This window comes from Lissotriton helveticus, chromosome 2_1 (genome assembly GCF_964261635.1).
Source record: "Lissotriton helveticus chromosome 2_1, aLisHel1.1, whole genome shotgun sequence".
Classification (NCBI taxonomy): domain Eukaryota; kingdom Metazoa; phylum Chordata; class Amphibia; order Caudata; family Salamandridae; genus Lissotriton; species Lissotriton helveticus.
In genome coordinates, this window is record NC_136059.1 from 1,685,541,582 (window position 1) to 1,685,559,407 (window position 17,826).

Below are 17,826 nucleotides of genomic sequence, written 5' to 3' on the forward strand. Positions count from 1 at the left end.
GTTAAATTAGCAGTGCCTTCAATAATGGAAGAAAAGTGATAGGGAAACCCAAAGAAATATGCGTAGACAACATTCTTTAGTAAGACTCTCAAAATGAAGAACCTAAACTCATTAAATACTTTAAAAAATTGGCAAAGTTCGAAGGTCATTTCAGCATTGAGAGTACTGGGCAAGATTTCAAAAACACATCACTAATATGGTCAACGCTGCGGATGAGGTCAAATAAAAAGTGCTACATGATGCTAGGATCAAGAGGAGTTTTTTCTAGTACTTTTAGAACCTTCAGCATTTCTCCGAAACTTAATAAAAAAGGATGACACCAAAATAGATGATCATGCTTGATCTCGTGGCATAACGGGCTCTAATCATCAAATGGCAGGAAAACGAGCACCAATAACAATAAAACATTAGCAATGCCTGCAAGGAATTGTGAGAATCATTCCATTCACTAAGTACTATGTCATTTGGGAGCATGCCTGTGAGACCTCATATTGTGTACCATATAAACAAAATCTCACCATCTTGTACTTTAGTTGCCTATGAGAATGATACCAAGTGTATGGATGCAAAGAGCATCATTAACTAAAGAGAAATGTTTAATGGGGTGTTTTCACAAAAAGTCAATTGTAAAGAATTAAAACAAGAAATAGCTAATCACTTTAAAGTAAATAACTGACAAATGTTCCTGGATAACGACACACTTGCTGGTGTAATGTAACACCCAGGGGAACATGCTGGCACTAATTACGAATTTGGTTTATATTAGCTGGTGGATATAATACATTACACCTGCTACCAAAATCAACCACGCAGCAATCCATGAGTGTATGATTACATGTGTTTTACACAAATTTAGAGGCGCTTAGGTTTACAGTTTATTTAAAAATAATCATGCTCAGGGTCTCGAGACACTGGCACTCAATGATAAATTTCAAGCCAGATTTGCAAATTTACTAGATATCCATAACAATGTATACCAATTGAAATGATGCACAAATGCTCTGGAAAAACTAAATATTTCGAAAGGAGGCCTAAAAATGTGAAATATTGTGTAATACTGTGTAAGCGAGCACTCCCAGATATGGTTTGACCATATATAGATTCAGTTTATTTTGGGTGTTTTGGCGCATGTAAGATGGATGATGAGGGATAGTGACTCCAAGAGAATGAGGAGGAGGAAGAAGAAGATGCGGAAAGGCAACCTGAACAGAATAGAGTCTTTTTTGTAAATGTTACTCTACACAACACGTACAGAGCATGTGCAACGCAGGACAGGAAACACTGCATGCAGGCAAAGGCGAGAGAGAAGGATAATGAAGTTGGCAGGTGTCGAGGATGGTAACAGGAGTGATGAACAACTAGGAGAGGAGTCTTGTGCTCCTCACCCACGCACACAATCTCTCCACGACCTGGGCCCCAAGTACCTCAACGACCGCTTGACCTTCTACACGCCCACCCGCCAGCTACGTTCTACAAGCCTCGCCCTCGCCGCCGTACCTCGCATCCGAAGAGCCACTGCCGGAGGCAGATCCTTCTCCTACCTGGCGGCCAAGACATGGAACTCCCTCCCCATCCACCTCCGGCTGACCCAGGACCATCTCGCCTTCAGGAGACAACTCAAGACCTGGCTGTTCGAGCAATAGCAGACCCCTTCCCCCAAGCACCTTGAGACCCTTCCGGGTGAGTAGTGCGCTATACAAATGTCATGATTGATTGATTAATTGATTGTGAGGATACCTTAACTTTCCTTGATGGAATGCAAGAGGAGGAGCCACAAGGTGGTTTGCTGAGAATGAAGAGGAATATGACTGGTTTGAAAGACAAAAAGAATTAGAATTAAAAAGCTGGCAATTGTACTGTTTATTTGTCCCAGATAAACTCAATGTTCTGGTACTTCTTGAATGTTCCCGAGGCGTGATGTAAGTAATGATGGTACTATGCAAGTGGTGTGTTTGCACGCCACTCCAGATAGCCAATGATATATTGTGTATTTACTCAAAACATTCCAGCCCCTAAAATGTGTGTGGGGGGGGGGCGGTCAAGGGAATTCGAGGGAAATAGACCCTTTGCAATATTTACTCTCCCTGTCCAATCTTGTAATCAAAGAACACATATGTGTTGAAAATGGCAATGTATGTGTACATAAGCGGCATTCATTTGTGTTCACTGTACCCCTTGTTGTAAGCAGAACGAATAATTACGAAACACTGACTGTGTTATCCCGCCAGCATAAGACCCATGCACATATGTACACGACAGCTATTTTAGGCACCATGGCCTCTCTGACCGTTTGCTAAACCCCCGACACCCCTCCCCGCGCGCACTGCTCATGCAACGGCCACAAGACCCTCTCCCTCTGCGTGACCCTGCTCTAGAAGTAGCACTCCTGCTTGACCCCCCCCCCCATTTCCTCCCAGGAATACCCTTCCCCTCAGCTGACAACCCCCCCCCCCCCCCCCGGCTGCACTTGACCTCTCGACCCGGTCCCAAGTCCTAAGACCAAGCCTCGTGGATGTACATCCCCCTTTTCCCTGCCCAGTATAACAAAACCGTGATACACCAACCGAAGTGTCCGACCTTATCACCTGACCAACCTTTGACCTGATCATCCCCTCCTGCCCTGTAGGAATGTCCAGCTGAGAGGTCACAATATCTTGTTACATTCAGGAGGGGAGGATGACATCTGAGCGACTGGTATGGGAATAGGCCTGAAGCTGGGATTCCAAGCATGCCTTTTCCCACTTCAAAGCGTCTTTATTGTAATAAGGAATATTTGTGCATCATAAACATGTGTATAAAAGACGAAGCCTCAGAGAACTTGTTAGAGCACCTCCTGAAGACACTATGCGAGTGTCCGAAATGACAGGCTCTCCTCATGAGAAATAAAACTCTATTCTTGTCTTCCTGCTTCCAGCGCCCGTCTCTTTATTTGGTAATTGTTCAAGATGGGAACTAAGAGGCGTCCAGCGCCAGCAGCCTGGGCATCAGGTGTGTTATGGGCTGACTTTTCCTCAATTGGCGCCCCAACGCGGGGTCCATCAGCGACATAAGGTCCGGTAAGAGAGGTCCAGACGATGGGGTGAACATCTAAACGATTGGAGTATACCTGCCTTGAGAGGGCCCTCGTCCGGCTGCCGATTGAATGAACTTCACCGATTCTGAACGGACCTCTCTTAAGTGACCTACTGTCCTGACTGGAATCCCACAGGAATGCTGCGGTAAAAACATGGAGAAAGAGAACGATGGGGCGCTGGAGAAAGGAAGGCGAAGAATTGCCCACATGGTCCGGTCCGGGTAAGGTTAAGTAGGACGTCTTTACGTCCGATTGGTAGGATGGCTTTATCCATCTGATTGATTGATTGATTGATTGTTTTGAAATCAGTATTTAAAATACTGGTATTGTTCATTGATTGGTTCATTTAGCCTCGGTTGCTACTTGAAGTATTGGTTCTCTTGGAGACATTCTCTGTTTGCAAACAGCGACGAATAGGAACGTTCCTCTCTCTTTGCAAATAGTGAAGGATAGGTAATGCGGACTTTTGTCCCCCGTTGTAATCCGTCATGCCTATTTTTCTCCCCACTGATTGATTGGTTGCTCTGTTGCTCTTTGAGACATTCGCGGTCTACAAACGGGGAAGAATAGGAATATTCTGTCTCCCTTTGCAGATAGTGAAGGGTAGGTAATGCAGACTTTTGTCCCCGTTGTAATCCGTCATGCCTATCTTTCTCCCCACTGATTGTTTGTTATCGATTTTTATCGATTATTGCTCTTTGAGATATTCTCTGTCTACAAACAGGGAAGAATAGAAATATTCTGCCCCCCTTTGCAGATAGTGAAGGATAGGTAATGCTGATTTTTGTCTCCGTTGTAATCCGTCATGCCTGTTTTTCTCCCCACTGATTGATTGATTGTCTGAACATTTATTGTTCAAGGAATAGTTCTTTTTGAGGCATTCTCTGTTTGCAAATAACGTGGAATAGAAATGTTCTGTCCAGTCTTTGCAAGTAAGGAAGGGTAGGTAATGCGGACCTTTGTCCCCCGTTGTAATCTGTCATGCCTATCTACTCCCCACTGATTGGTAAACCAGTTCCACCCGGACCATTTATTGGAGGTAGGTCATCTGGCTCGGCCAGGAGGGTACCCCTAATACAAAAGGACAAATATAAAAAATGCGGATTAGCCGCTGTATCGTGCTAGCAAATAAAAGAGAAAAATATATATATAAAAATCGTTAGGGAAAAGAAAAGGAATAGAGTGAAATCAGTAGGCCGCTGATGAGATCTCTTTTCAACCTCGCTGAAATGGAAACATAGGGAACAACCCCTCAGGAAATATGAAACTGGTGAGGAAAGCCGAACTTAACGCTATGACTTCGAGACAGCTTGGCTCCACCACCCACCCCGCCCAATTAACGACAAAACTTAGGCGAATAATAGAAAAATATATAACACTCTAGCGAAGTAACAGGTGAACACGTTTTATTTTTTAACAAACAAAAAAAAAACATTTAAGCAACTATTTACATGACAAACTGCTGCAACGACAAACGAAACCCACAATGCATTTCGCCGTCTGCCTGACGCCGTTCCAGCCCTTCCTTCCCCAAAGTAGCAATGTTGGGCTACTTTGGGCTACTTTCTAGTAGTTTTTGGGCGTTTTAAAGTCTACAAAAACGGTCAGGGGCGGTGGGGTGGAAGGACCACTACGCGAATAGCCCGAAGGCGGCGCCACACGCCAAGGCCTGTCCCCCGGATGAACCAAGGGACCCGTTCCTGGGGCCAGGGCGAAGAAGCGTCCGGCCGCCATCGGCTGTGGGCCCGGCCCAAAACGTGCCAGGCGTCCCCACTTCTTCAATAATGGCTGCGACAACACTGGGGGGGGATGTCTTGCACATGCCTCCGACCCCCCCCCCTCGTCCTCATCGCCTGGTCCGGCCATAACAAATGTCAAGCAAGACGCCGTGGGGTGCACCGGGAGGGAGAGGCGGCGCGAACGAGCCTCTCCCACCTCCCCAGGTGAAGGCTCCCCAGCTGCACCCCCAACGCTCCTCGCACCCGGCAAAGGGTTCGTCCACTCTTACGGTGCAGCGACGCTCCTCGCACCCGGCAAAGGGTTCGTCCACTGTGGCGATGCTGCGACGCCTCGCCCGACAGGTTGGAGCCCGTCTGCTCATTTGACCCTGCGATTGCCGGTAGCTGCCGAACTCTCAAAATGGCGGTCGACCTTGCAAGAGCGGGCCCAGCATGAAGGAATGGCCCGGTTGCTTGTTGACTCCACCATCATAAAAGTTCTCCTCGACCTTGAAGATTCTATAGGAGCCGCGGGAGTCCCCGACCCCCGCAGATACCCCCGATGGGGAATGACTGCCCGCGGAACGATGAAAATGTAGCCGCGGGACGTCTGCGCTCCCATGCTGACGCCAGCCTCAATTTGAATGACTAAAATCCTGCAGACTACAGTTCGGATCAGTTCCGGTGAAAACGCAGTATGACCCGGTAGAAAAATGTTGCTTCCCTCCCCCCCCTTTTGACTGATGGTTCATACTGCCGATCCCTTTCTGGTGCCCTTTAACGGAACTTTTTGGACTGCCGAAAGAGGTTCTGGGCCAACCACGAGTTGGTGGAGGTTTTGACTATGCCTGGATCTGCCTGGCCGCACCCAAAATGGCGCTGGTATAAATGAAACTTTCAACTCCTTGTTGTACCCCGATTGCTCAACCTTGGTGTCATGAAATATGCATACAGGTTTTAAAACAATGAATTGATATGGGATGGGTACTGATTATGTGTTCGGACAATGAATTAAAGTGAGATGGGTGCTGGTTGAACATTCGGACAATGAATTGTTGTCAAGTTTGGCGCATCATGACTGTTGAAAGTTCGAATTTCAACACTTATGATACTCGCTCACACTGAAGTTTCGATATGATTTTATTGCACTTGTCGCACTTTTTTCAATGACCACCGACTCGATTAGGTTTTGCACTAAAGTACCCCCACATGTACAGTTTTGGCCGGCCCACAGGGTTGTAGGCCCATATTTATGCACCGACATTTTTTATTAAAGATTTTTGGAGAAAAACGTACGTAGTTGTCACGTGTGAATTGGTAAGTCTCGAATAACTGACCACTGTTTCCGATATAACTGAATTACAGGTGAAATGGCTCAGCTCGATTAGTTAAGGGTTAAAAAGTATAGTACGCAGAAATATTGCAAATATGAATGGTCCAGGTTTTTGTTGTATGTACTTTGCACATTTTTGTACAGCCTAAAGCAACCGCTAAAAGACCCTGGAATTCAGTCTATACTTTATATGCTACCTGTATCAGGAAAATTTTGCTAAAATGTCCCTAAGTCGCCCCGAAGGAGTGCCACCTGGCCTCCCTACATACGGTCCGTAATACCACACTTGGGTGACCTATGCTATCCACCGGCTTCCGATAATCATCTCTCCCACACTAAAAGGTTCATCTGGGCTTAAATGCCGAGTTGGCAAGAACTGCGTTCCGTGGAGATAGACCGAGTATGTAGTAAGTAAAAGCCTTTTCGGGTTTATGCGCGCTGATGTGTTTTTAAATGCTGCCCCCGCCCCCTTCTTTTTCCCTCTTTCTGCAGGTCACTTTGGAACATCGATTGAAAATACGAAAAAGAAAATGGTGATCTAACGGACGAAGAGACGGGAAAAAGGCGTTCGATTATGGTGCCTACGCACCCCGAACAATACAACCAAAAATAATGTGCACTCATGATTAAGCACTCTACACTTAACTAAATAGGGAAAGGTCTAAAGAATATTCTGAGGTGAGGTTTACTCTAGTACCCTCCGCTTGGAGGACTAGGAATGTTGTCAGTGTTTGGAAATTACTACATCCTTTCCGCACCCTCATGGACCGGAAACTCAAAGCTGCCCTATTGTTCCCCCAACTGACACCCACTGTTGCCTCAGCCTGGAAACACATTAGCCCGACCAGGTTAGTTCTTGACTGGTTGCCAAAGGCGTAAGTGTGTAAAACCACAAAGACCAGTAAAGGCAGCCGACAATAAAAGGAAAGAAAAGGGTAAAAAGAGTGTAGGATGCTAAGGATGCGCAGCATACAGGAAGAGATCATTATGGCCAATAACGGTTATATGTCTTGTCTTGGATTTTTGTATATAATACATGTACTGTCTCCCTCATCTGAGTATGTGTGTACGTAATGTATGGAGCTACGTCATCCCTCTGCCTGTGTTTCCGTATTACTTAACCCCTGTTGTTCTGTGTTGTGCGCGCATTGAATGACCCATTATTGTACACGTCTCTCTCTCTCTCTCTCTCTCTCTCTCTTTCTCTCTCCATGTCATACGTGTACCGAATGGACCATTTAGAGTGCGGTCTCTCTCTCTCTCTCTCTCTCTCTCTCTCTCTCTCTCTCTTCCTCTCTCTCTCTCTCCAAAAGCCCCCTGTTCCCTTGTATGGTGACGTTTTGCCCCCCTGGCACAAACTTAATTGGGTCTCCTCGAACACAAAGGTGTTCGGCAAAATTGACAGGAACTAAAAACGATTGTGACTTGCCATATTACTACCTCTCCTTTCTGCAAAACGATAGAACCCGAGTTGGTAATGAAGGAAAGGACAGGTAAGACGACGGATGTCCCCTAATCTGGCCTTTTATAGGGGGACTATAACGTCAATGGCCTTCTGTTTTCCAGTTCGCTAGAAATGCAATTCCCAATGCACCGATCACTTCACCCCTCTGCACTTAAGTGCGGATGTCCAAAGCTCCCCCGCTTCTCCCGATTGACCCCAGCTCCCTGTCCAAAGCGTCCCCGTTTCCCCCGATTAACCCCAGCTTCATGTCAGCTACCCTCGAAGCGTAATTGATGACCTTGATTAACGGTCGCTCCCCAAGAAAAGCATGTTTAACATCTGCCCCCTCCCCCTTCTTCATGACGATAACGCCCCTGCTTGCAAGAGTTAGCCGACCCCAAAGGGAAATGTAAGATTGTCGGTACTTGGGTTAAAGAAGAAAAAGGGCGAGTCTCTACATAAGGACTCGATTTTGAGTTTGATATAATACACTGACTATAAAGGTCCAATTTCTCTCCACATACGTCACGAATGAACGCCAAACAGGTTTATGAATTCAATGGTAATGCCCTCCTACATACTCCATAAGTGATGACTTCTGACTGTGACCGATGAACTTATCTCCCACCTACATAGGATTGGGGACGGAATTGAGATGTATAAATGTCTTCTCCTGCCAGTTTTTCTAAAACTTATTTTTTTACCTATTCAAAGATACAATCACCGGAGGAGAGGAGCTGGACGTGACACACAGCCTGGCCACAGATCATGAAGCACGTGTGACCGCGACCAAAGGTGGAGCCACCGAGCAACGAGACGCGGGACGAGGCACCACTCTCAAACTCGGCAGATGAAGGAATAAAGGGCCGCCTTGAAGCCCTCGATTTGCTGACCCACTCGTGCCTGAAGTCCCCGTCCCTTTTCGAGCCCGACTGATGGGCCTGCCTGCTCGTCATCTTTTGCTCCTTTTGGTCCCTTGATGTGCTCAAAGATCTGATCCCACTCCGCCCTCTCTTCCCTTGATTATTCAACAACATCACACTTTTCGCATAACTTTTGACTATAGAATGAGGTTTTGCCACGGAAAAAGAAAGACACGCAGGTGCCCAGCATGAGGCACCCCTAAGAAAATCAGTTAAGAAACAGGACTGTGATCTAACAGCAGAGGACTGATCGCACCCTGCAACGTGTAAGGATGAATCCGAGCTGGACCTATAGCTCCACCGCCGGTGCTCAACAGCGCCAACAAAAGAAGACGGACTCTGTTAAAAAAAGACATTGTGACGAAAACCCCCCTTCCTGAACTTTCTACTCACCCCCTTGACCAAATTGCTTGTATCAACTTGAACTCCTCCCTCAGCCATTTTGTATTGCTTTCTAAAATGTTTCATCGATCACTCATGCATTTAGTTTTCCAAAAGTCTCTTATAGCACTGACAAGACCCGAAGGTATCAGAGCTCTTTCTACTGTATTTTGATGTCAACGGAGAGAAAGTCAGAACATGATTCTATAATGTGTCTGACAGTTTTCTTGATTAACCCCGACTAAAGTATAATATCGATCTCTAGACTTGTATGAAGAACCCAACAAATGTAAATTAACATGTATTGCATTCTGCCTATCGTATCGACTATATAGAATTGAACTTGCTTATGTAAAAAAGCGGCGACTGTTGAAAATGGCAATGTATGTGTACATAAGCGGCGTTCATTTGTGTTCACTGTACCCCTTGTTGTAAGCAGAACGAATAATTACGAAACACTGACTGTGTTATCCCGCCAACATAAGACCCATGCACATATGTACACGACAGCTATTTTAGGCACCATGGCCTCTCTGACCGTTTGCTAAACCCCCGACACCCCTCCCCGCGCGCACTGCTCATGCAACGGCCACAAGACCCTCTCCCTCTGCGTGACCCTGCTCTAGAAGTAGCACTCCTGCTTGACCCACACCCCCCCCATTTCCTCCCAGGAACACCCTTCCCCTCAGCTGACAACCCCCCCCCCCCGGCTGCACTTGACCTCTCGACCCGGTCCCAAGTCCTAAGACCAAGCCTCGTGGATGTACATCCCCCTTTTCCCTGCCCAGCATAACAAAACCGTGATACACCAACCGAAGTGTCCGACCTTATCACCTGACCAACCTTTGACCTGATCATCCCCTCCTGCCCTCGTGCCCTGTAGGAACGTCCAGCTGAGAGGTCACAATCTCTTGTTACATTCAGGAGGGGAGGATGACATCTGAGCGACTGGTATGGGAATAGGCCTGAAGCTGGAATTCCAAGCATGCCTTTTCCCACTTCAAAGCGTCTTTATTGTAATAAGGAATGTTTGTGCATCATAAACATGTGTATAAAAGACGAAGCCTCAGAGAACTTGTTAGAGCACCTCCTGAAGACACTATGCGAGTGTCCGAAATGACAGGCTCTCCTCATGAGAAATAAAACTCTATTCTTGTCTTCCTGCTTCCAGCGCCCGTCTCTTTATTTGGTAATTGTTCAAGATGGGAACTAAGAGGCGGCCTGGGCATCAGGTGTGTTATGGGCTGACTTTTCCTCATATGTAACACAATAATCTAGTCTCAGGTCCTAATCCAATCAAAGCGTGTTACCCGTATAGTGCAAACCCAGGTATCTGTGTCCTAATGAGTGAACAGGACCCAGGAACTACACAAAAGTATAAGGCTATGTAATACTAGATCCTCTCCTGTAAAACAAAAAAAAAACATTGCACAGAATTACACTGAGGGTCATCTAATGAAAGGCCAAGCGGCTGAAGCTAGCTCTCAACCTACATCACCTTTCCATCACCATTTAACCAACTGTAAGAATAAAGAAGAAATGCAAACTATCAATCTGTTGGCAATTCTAAATAAGAAAATGCTAAGTAATAAGAAGCAATAGTGTGTGGGAACACCAAGTTATGCAAACTACCAGCTGTGCCAAAATAAAACCATAGAAAACAGTAATGACTTCATGCTCCACTCAGGACCAGCCTTGTGGCATTTTGGTATCTGGTGTTCCAGAAGCTACACAATATAACTGATGCCTATTACCAACCTCTTCTGCAGGGACCCTCTAATCCTTCAATCACCAAGTTAAAAACAAGACTAGGAAACATTCCGGCAATGACATTGTCCAGCATTCTTTTGGAGGGAAGGAGCAAGGACAGCGAAGAACACAAACACATTAATATGCTAATTGCACCACTGACCCTTGAATCACTGAAAAAAAGATTTCAATGTCACCGATGTCCTTGTACGCCCTTGCTTTCATCTTCTACCTACAGCTAAAGTGTGGCAAAGGCCAAAAACTAGAGTTATTAACCATGGTGCTGGTCAATAATGTTATGCTACGACTGGGGTAGAACTGGAACACCATCAGCTGACATATGCCCCACTAGGGTTGCGCTTATAGTGTAGCGTATAACGATATGCCGAGGCGATTAATATAAAACACATTACATGGTTAGACAACATACTGAAATAAATCTCTCCAATCCCATGAGGCAACCATTCACAAGCATTGAATGCAGCAGTGGGCATTGACCCAAAGTGCATACTTTAGTTTCCGAGTACTGTCCTGTAATATGAAAAAGTCTACTTGGCAGGTGTACACTAGAGTGATCTTGGAGGATATCAGTCAGTCTAGGATAGTTGTACACATTTACATCACAGGACGGGTTGGAGTGTTATAAATGACCATAAAGAGGTGATCAAGCCAGACAGAGCGAATGCAGTACCCTGAAGCAGGGCTCATTATAAACAAATTGAGTATTTTACTTCCAGGTTTGAAAAATATTGCGCAACGCTTTGATTTGATTTGAACGCTTTGCGTGAAATTTTAATAACTCTAGTTCTAGGCAGAAATAATTTGATAATTGAACACAGGTGTTCGATATTCTCCATTTGATTGCCCCTCTCTCTTTTTCTGCTTCTTTTAGGATCTCAGGATTCGAATCACAAAGGAAAGGCAGTCGTCTACATACTGACGATTTACCCCTAAAGTTTGTGTAGAATTTCCTCTTTCGTTTTTTAGGGAGGGTTAACAAAAATCCCCATTACCATGCAAAGAAATCAACATAAAATTTAAGTTTTCATGAGTTATCCTCTTCCTCTACACATCTGGGTGTAAACATCAGTGTGCCAAGACTCTGTAAATCAGGATTTGTGGAATTATATCAGCAGCTCAAGTAAGAGTAAACTCTACTTACGTGTTCAAAAGGCTTTATGAAATGGCCACCTTTTCTGGTTTCTCGGCCCCTCTGTGCATTCAGTGATGCTTTGCTGTATTTCCATTATGTTGGTTTCTCAGGCTGCGTTTCTGTCTGGTCATTTTGGGTTTCTGTGACCGGATCTCGGTAAGTGGATCACTGCTGTGGCTCTTTTTTTATGTCACGCATTCCCTTTTTGATCAGTTCGCGTCTCTCTTCCCGTGGTTGTCTACGTGCCCCTTTCCATCTCTGAAGGGGTCTGTGCATCGCTCTCTCTTGGGTTAAAGTGGTTTTCTATTGCTCGAATTTTCTCATTGATTATCTGTGCCAGCCCTCCTCTGTGGTTCTACGCATGTGTCTGTCAGGCTCTTTCACGGTTGTCCACGCTCGAAACTGAAACAACATTTGGAATGTGCACATCACAAACTCAATAGCCTCTATTCACAGTGATACATCAAGCCTTGTTCTTTGTTCTGGAACAATAACTTGTTTGGAAATAGGAGTTTCTGAAGGCTTTTTAGGCCAGCATGTGGTTTTCCACTTTCTGAAATGTTTTGGGAGATATCTGTCTGTCTATCTTTGTATATTACAGTAGGTCTGGCAGAGTAGCTCTCTCTCCAATTGATTGACTGTGTGCAACTCTTGCCTTGCTCTTCTACGTCCCTTGTAGTCTCTCCTTAAGCGCCAGGATGCCCGTAGGGTGACAGTATGCGCTATATAAAAGCTAAAATCAATTAATCAATCAATCAATCCTTCATAGGGTTGGTTTGTAATGACACTTGTGTCTTTTATAGCAAACATACTGTTTTCGATATATAGTATAAGGGGCTTTGGTTCAGCCTCCATAAATCACTGGCTTCCTTGGATCAAGAACCTTCAGCCATTGGTTTAAGAGATTGTCCATCACATCTTAAATCGGCCCACAGGTGTGTTTTAGGCTCACCTTTTCTACTGGCTATCCTTCATTCTCTATCACAAATAATGAGGGACATTACATATGAAAAGTACACATTCCATGATTTCATCATTGCACTGCACACATACAGCAGTCCTTTGTTTATTGTTTTGCACTGCAGTTGGCATTTTTATTGCTATGGCCAGTGCTTTAATGCGAGGGTCAAACCTACTCCCCTTTCCAATGCTTGTTGTCAGCAGCGAGCGAAGAGTACAATTTTTCAACGGTACACTTGTATATCGTCCTTTTTGTCTTTTAACCTCCCTCATTGGTGCTATCTATTGGCGAATCTATCAGTTTATCTTAATGTTCATTTTTTTATTATCCCTTCCATTCAGAGCACCTTCCTCCCTTCTTGAAAGTTGTACACGACCTCACTTTTTATCTGGCTAATGGCTTGGAGTCTGTCATCCATGGCTTGTGTGCCTTTGAGACTCATACTATTTGTTCTCTCTGTAAACAACATAAATGAAATAGAAAGCCGGAATTACACAGTTGGCGCTGTACACAGAGACAACAGTGGTTTAGAGTGCAACACAGGCAAGGAAAACACTTTATTTTAGCCCACCGCCTAAAAGTGAAAGGTATCTGTTTTTATTTTTAAACAGGCATCATGTGCAATATACTCGGTGACTGTGTTTTATTTGTTTTCCTTCTGTAGTGTTTCCTTATCCGGAATACTGTAGAAGTTTCTCATAGGGAAGGGTACCAGCTTTAGCATGTCAACTGACATTTAAATATATTATTGACCAACAGAACAACTTCAACATGAAACGGGCCCTCAGAGAATATCCAACACCTAACTGTTGCAGAGGAATTCTGAATAACATCTTTTCGACAATACCAATGCTTTGATACCAACTCTAATGCACTTGTTTAGAGAGCACCGATTCTATTACGGATTTTACACAGAATATGGGTGCAGACAAAGTTACCACCTAGCTGCAAGTCATGGAACACTATTGTTCCATTCTGACCTTTCGTTTGACCATTTATGTTCTGTGAGTTGTAGTAATGGTTTGTTTCCATTAAACCAACAGGAATGGCACACAAGAAAACAATGAATGGTAAGGGCAGGACTGGGAAGATAATGTTCCAACAACATAATAACCCAGCAGCAGAAGCTGGATAGCAGACTGAGTATTTCTTGCTTGGTGGGGGCTGTGTGAGTCACAGGGAGACTGGCTCCCATAACAATCATTGAAAAAGCCAATAGGTTTCGCCAATGCGAGAGCTATTGGCTTTGCCAATGTCTTTTAGCCATGTTGTACAGCAGCCTGCCTGCTGTACAGCATGGATAAAAGCAAAAAAAAGTTAATAAAAGAGCTTGGAAGTGCTTTTTCCCCCCTCTGGGCGTGGGCAATGACAGGGACAACGGGAAGGAGTTGGTGGAAGGGTCAACAAGAACAACAGGAGAGTAGGTGGGAGGAAACGGGCAATGGGACTGTTGAAAAAGTGCTGCAACATGGCCAGCACTGGCTGGGTCTTAGCGCTTTTTACGTCTCGCCTCATGAGTTGGGGAGGAAGGGAGAGCAGCACAAAAAAATTTATAGAAAAAAGAATAGCTCCTTCATCAGCAGAAGGACACCAGTCAAGCTGAAGCAATCTGTACTTGTTCCGTCCTCCAGCCGAAGAAGGGGTGGTGACACTGGCGTATGCTGCCCAATTACAAGGCAGCAAATAAGAGTGAAACGAATGGTAAGCAATGGGTGAGCTGCAAGCCCCTTGGTGTATACAATATGTCTCACAAGAGAGAACGCAGGGCAAAGCGCTGTTGTAGGTGAGAGCTAAAAAAAAGACTTCCTGGAAAACCAGCATATGGCTGGCAAGCAGAAATGTATGACTAAGGATGGGTCTGGTCAGACAAAGGAGAGATTACAGGTATTTAATTGTTAAAGAGGAAGCAGTAAATGACCAGAGTCAAATGAGGGACCAATAAGTAGCTTATGGGTGCAGGAGGGATGGAGTGTCATTCTAGTGCATTCAAGGTAGTGAAGGGCTAAATGGTGGGAATGGACTACTCGACAGGGAGGAGTCCATAATGGTAGACAAAGAAAAGTAAATTACAGGAACAATAAAAAGGCAGCTGTGGGAATAACTGACTAAAAGCTCAAAGAGACATGGGAGTTGGTTGGTTGTTGAAGTTGGAAATGCCAGAGCTCCACTGGTATGAGAGCATGCTTTCTCTAATTCTAAACAAAGCCTGGTACATCATCAATATGCAGAAAATGGTTTGTGGAAAGTCCCCTAATAATTTGAGGATGTCACAGAAGGTATGAGTCTACATGACTTGTGAGACAGAATCTTGCTGGCCATTTATGCACAGATAATGAGCAGACTAATCTTTTAACTACTGGCCGACGCAGCTCATCTCGTGATTCAGTTAGGCATAAAGCATTCTTTAATATTTGGCTAGTAAAGTGTCTATAAAGTTGATTTGCGAGACAAGAATACAGAATTCAAATTCGCAAGGACAAAACCATTTTATGATTTGGTTTGGTTCTGTAACTCACTCAGCACACTAGACTGTGGACTTATGTTATAGTTTGCATGCTAGGGAATACGTTATTACTCAAAAGAGGTGACATGATAAATTAAGTTTCGCAGTGAACACACAACTCAGATAAGCAACGTATGAATTACAATAGTTAATGGTACATCTCATAACAGTCTTTATGCCATGTCATCATTTGCATATCGTTAAAATCAATACATAAGATTTTCGCAATCCAGGAAATATTGCTTGTAAGTGAAAACTAAATTGAGAAGCGCCTCCGATTTTAGAACAATCCTTCCGTCAGTCAGGCGAATAACAAGATGAAAAAATGCTGACAAAATAAGTTTACAAATAACTTCAAAAAATAACTTCAAAAGGTCTGAACCACCAGCATCCATTTCGGTTTCTGCAACTGCAGAATACAAACTCGTTTGAGGGGCATCCCGATATGAAGAAAAGAAAACATCTGAAAATGACGCTGGAACCATCATGCTCCTCAAAAATGAACAAACCGATAAAATTCTAAAAACAAAAAGAATAAAACAATGGAGTATCCTTCCAACCTTTAGTTGCCTGAGACCGTACATGTTTTGTAAAGGTTTCAGTTAATGTCTATGAGTAAAAAGAGTTGTCCTTACTCTACGGTATAAATAACTATGTTAGTACCAGTACTAAACTATCTCTATTAACTTATTTGTAAAAAAAAGAAAAAATATATTATATATTTATAACTTTTATAAAGTGAATTAACACAGGGGACAGTACATACAATCACAGTTCATATGTAGGCCGGGAGTAATTCACGGCTCAAAAAATTTACACTGCAGTCAGTTTTCAAGTTGTGTCCGAAGACGAGTCATAGGAGGCAGAAACAATGAAATTCCCAGGCCCAGAGTGGCTTGCCATGGACTGAGCAGCTTGCTGGCTCAAATTGTTGCATATAAGCACCAGTTGATTACTCTGTGCTTCTGAGAGGGTACTGCAGCTCTGGTACACACTGAAGTTGGTCTTTCTACCAGGGATGTTGCCCTTCTCGCACATTGTCTTGACCATCTTAGCAAGCTTATTTTTACCCAATGCTTGGCAGTTGTACCAGTGAAGTGCTGCCAAGTTTACAACAGGCTTTATGGAAAGGTAAAAAGGTGCATCTTCGTAACGCATTGCTGGAGGTCGTCGTTGAGCATACTCTTTGTAGTCTTGAACAGGACAAGTCTGTGGGGCATGTGGAGTCGCATACACTCGGCAATCAGTGCCAGCCCGCCTGATTTTGGAATCTGGGCTTTCCTGGCCCATCCACTCCAAGTACTCCAGCCCTGTCTCCAGCATCCGAAGCCTGACATCCCCCCACTTGAGTGTTGACCCATGAAACCCAGTGCAATGTCCGAAGGCTTTAGTGTTATTCAGCCAGACCAGATTCAGCAACCCTTCGGGATTGTATCGGCTTAGCAAGCCCCGCTTCCGTAAAATGAGCTCATCAGCGAAGGTAAGCTTCATGGATTTGTGTGGCTTGTTCCCTTTACCTTTACACCGAAGCTCCACCTGTTTCTGCTTCAGAGCATCTTGGGATCTCTTGAACTCCTTATCCCTGGTTATGCTGTAGCCATACCTATGCTCCTTAAGGTACCGCTCAAGACCACACTGATAGTTGGCCAAACTGTTCGGCTCATATTCAGAACCATCCTTCTGTCTAGCATCAACAAAGAAAGACGCTAAGTAGGCATCAAGTTCTTTGCAAGGGATCATGTAAATCTCCCTGAGCTCATTCGGATATTTAGAGATGATAAACTCTCGAAAGTTCCGCAGGGCCGTCTGAGTACTCCTAATAGTTTTTTCGTTTTGTTCTCGGCTCAGCTCAGCTGCTGCCTCGTCATCCTCTAAAAGTAAGCACAAAATAAAAAAAGAGAAAAAAGATGGGGATCAATTTAGGATGGGCAATATTAATACGTAAATTTCTTTTGTTTTTTGTTCTAAGATCGCCATAAAACAGTGTTACATACCTGGCTCTTGTTTCAAAAGCCAACGTCTGTAGTTTCACAAATGATGTGCTAGAACATGGCCCACAAATTTCAGAATGAACTCCTCATGTCACAGTTGCACCTTTTTGTGCATGTAGATTTGTGGAATCTAGGGATTAAAGACGATCTTTATATTTTTGGAACAAATAAGGAGACAAAAGCCTTTTAATTTTTATTCCACTGCCAAAAGCAGGCATCCAATTAGTGTTGCCATTAAATCCATTCTTAATTACTTCATTTGTGAAACCAGATGTTGTACTGGTTCCAATGAATAGACTATTTAAATACCTTCTACACGCTTAATTCAATACAAAATTCTTGTAGCAAATGACACACAGGTATGATGCAGATGGAGTGATTTTCTCACTTTTGAACAAGTATCCTCCTGATTCACAATATTCACTCACAATTACATGCAAAAAGGGCGTACGTAAGGTGCCTTCTGATTCACCAAAGGATAAAGCGATGAAATGTGAAAACAGTTTCAGGTTACAAAGCGGTGAGTGTACAACAAGTTGGAACTTGGAAGAATGCTTTAATTTAAAAGTAATACACGCATTTCCAATCAATGATACA

The 17,826-nt window shown here is 44.1% G+C and overlaps 1 protein-coding gene across 3 annotated transcripts in view; it reads right to left on the reverse strand.

The window, feature by feature from the left end:
• The window catches only part of KIAA1958 (KIAA1958 ortholog), a 291,070-nt gene that overhangs the window by 93,508 nt on the left and 179,736 nt on the right, over positions 1–17,826 (reverse strand). Inside the window, exon 5 of one of the 3 annotated variants that reach the window (XM_078676639.1) lies at positions 17,026–17,109. The exons of 1 other annotated variant lie outside the window; for it this stretch is intronic. In XM_078676639.1, coding sequence (XP_078532765.1) covers positions 17,026–17,109 — 84 coding nt within the window. Of the gene's footprint in view, positions 1–14,045; positions 17,110–17,826 lie in introns of those variants that run through there. One more of the 3 variants, XM_078676637.1, reaches the window with a different exon arrangement.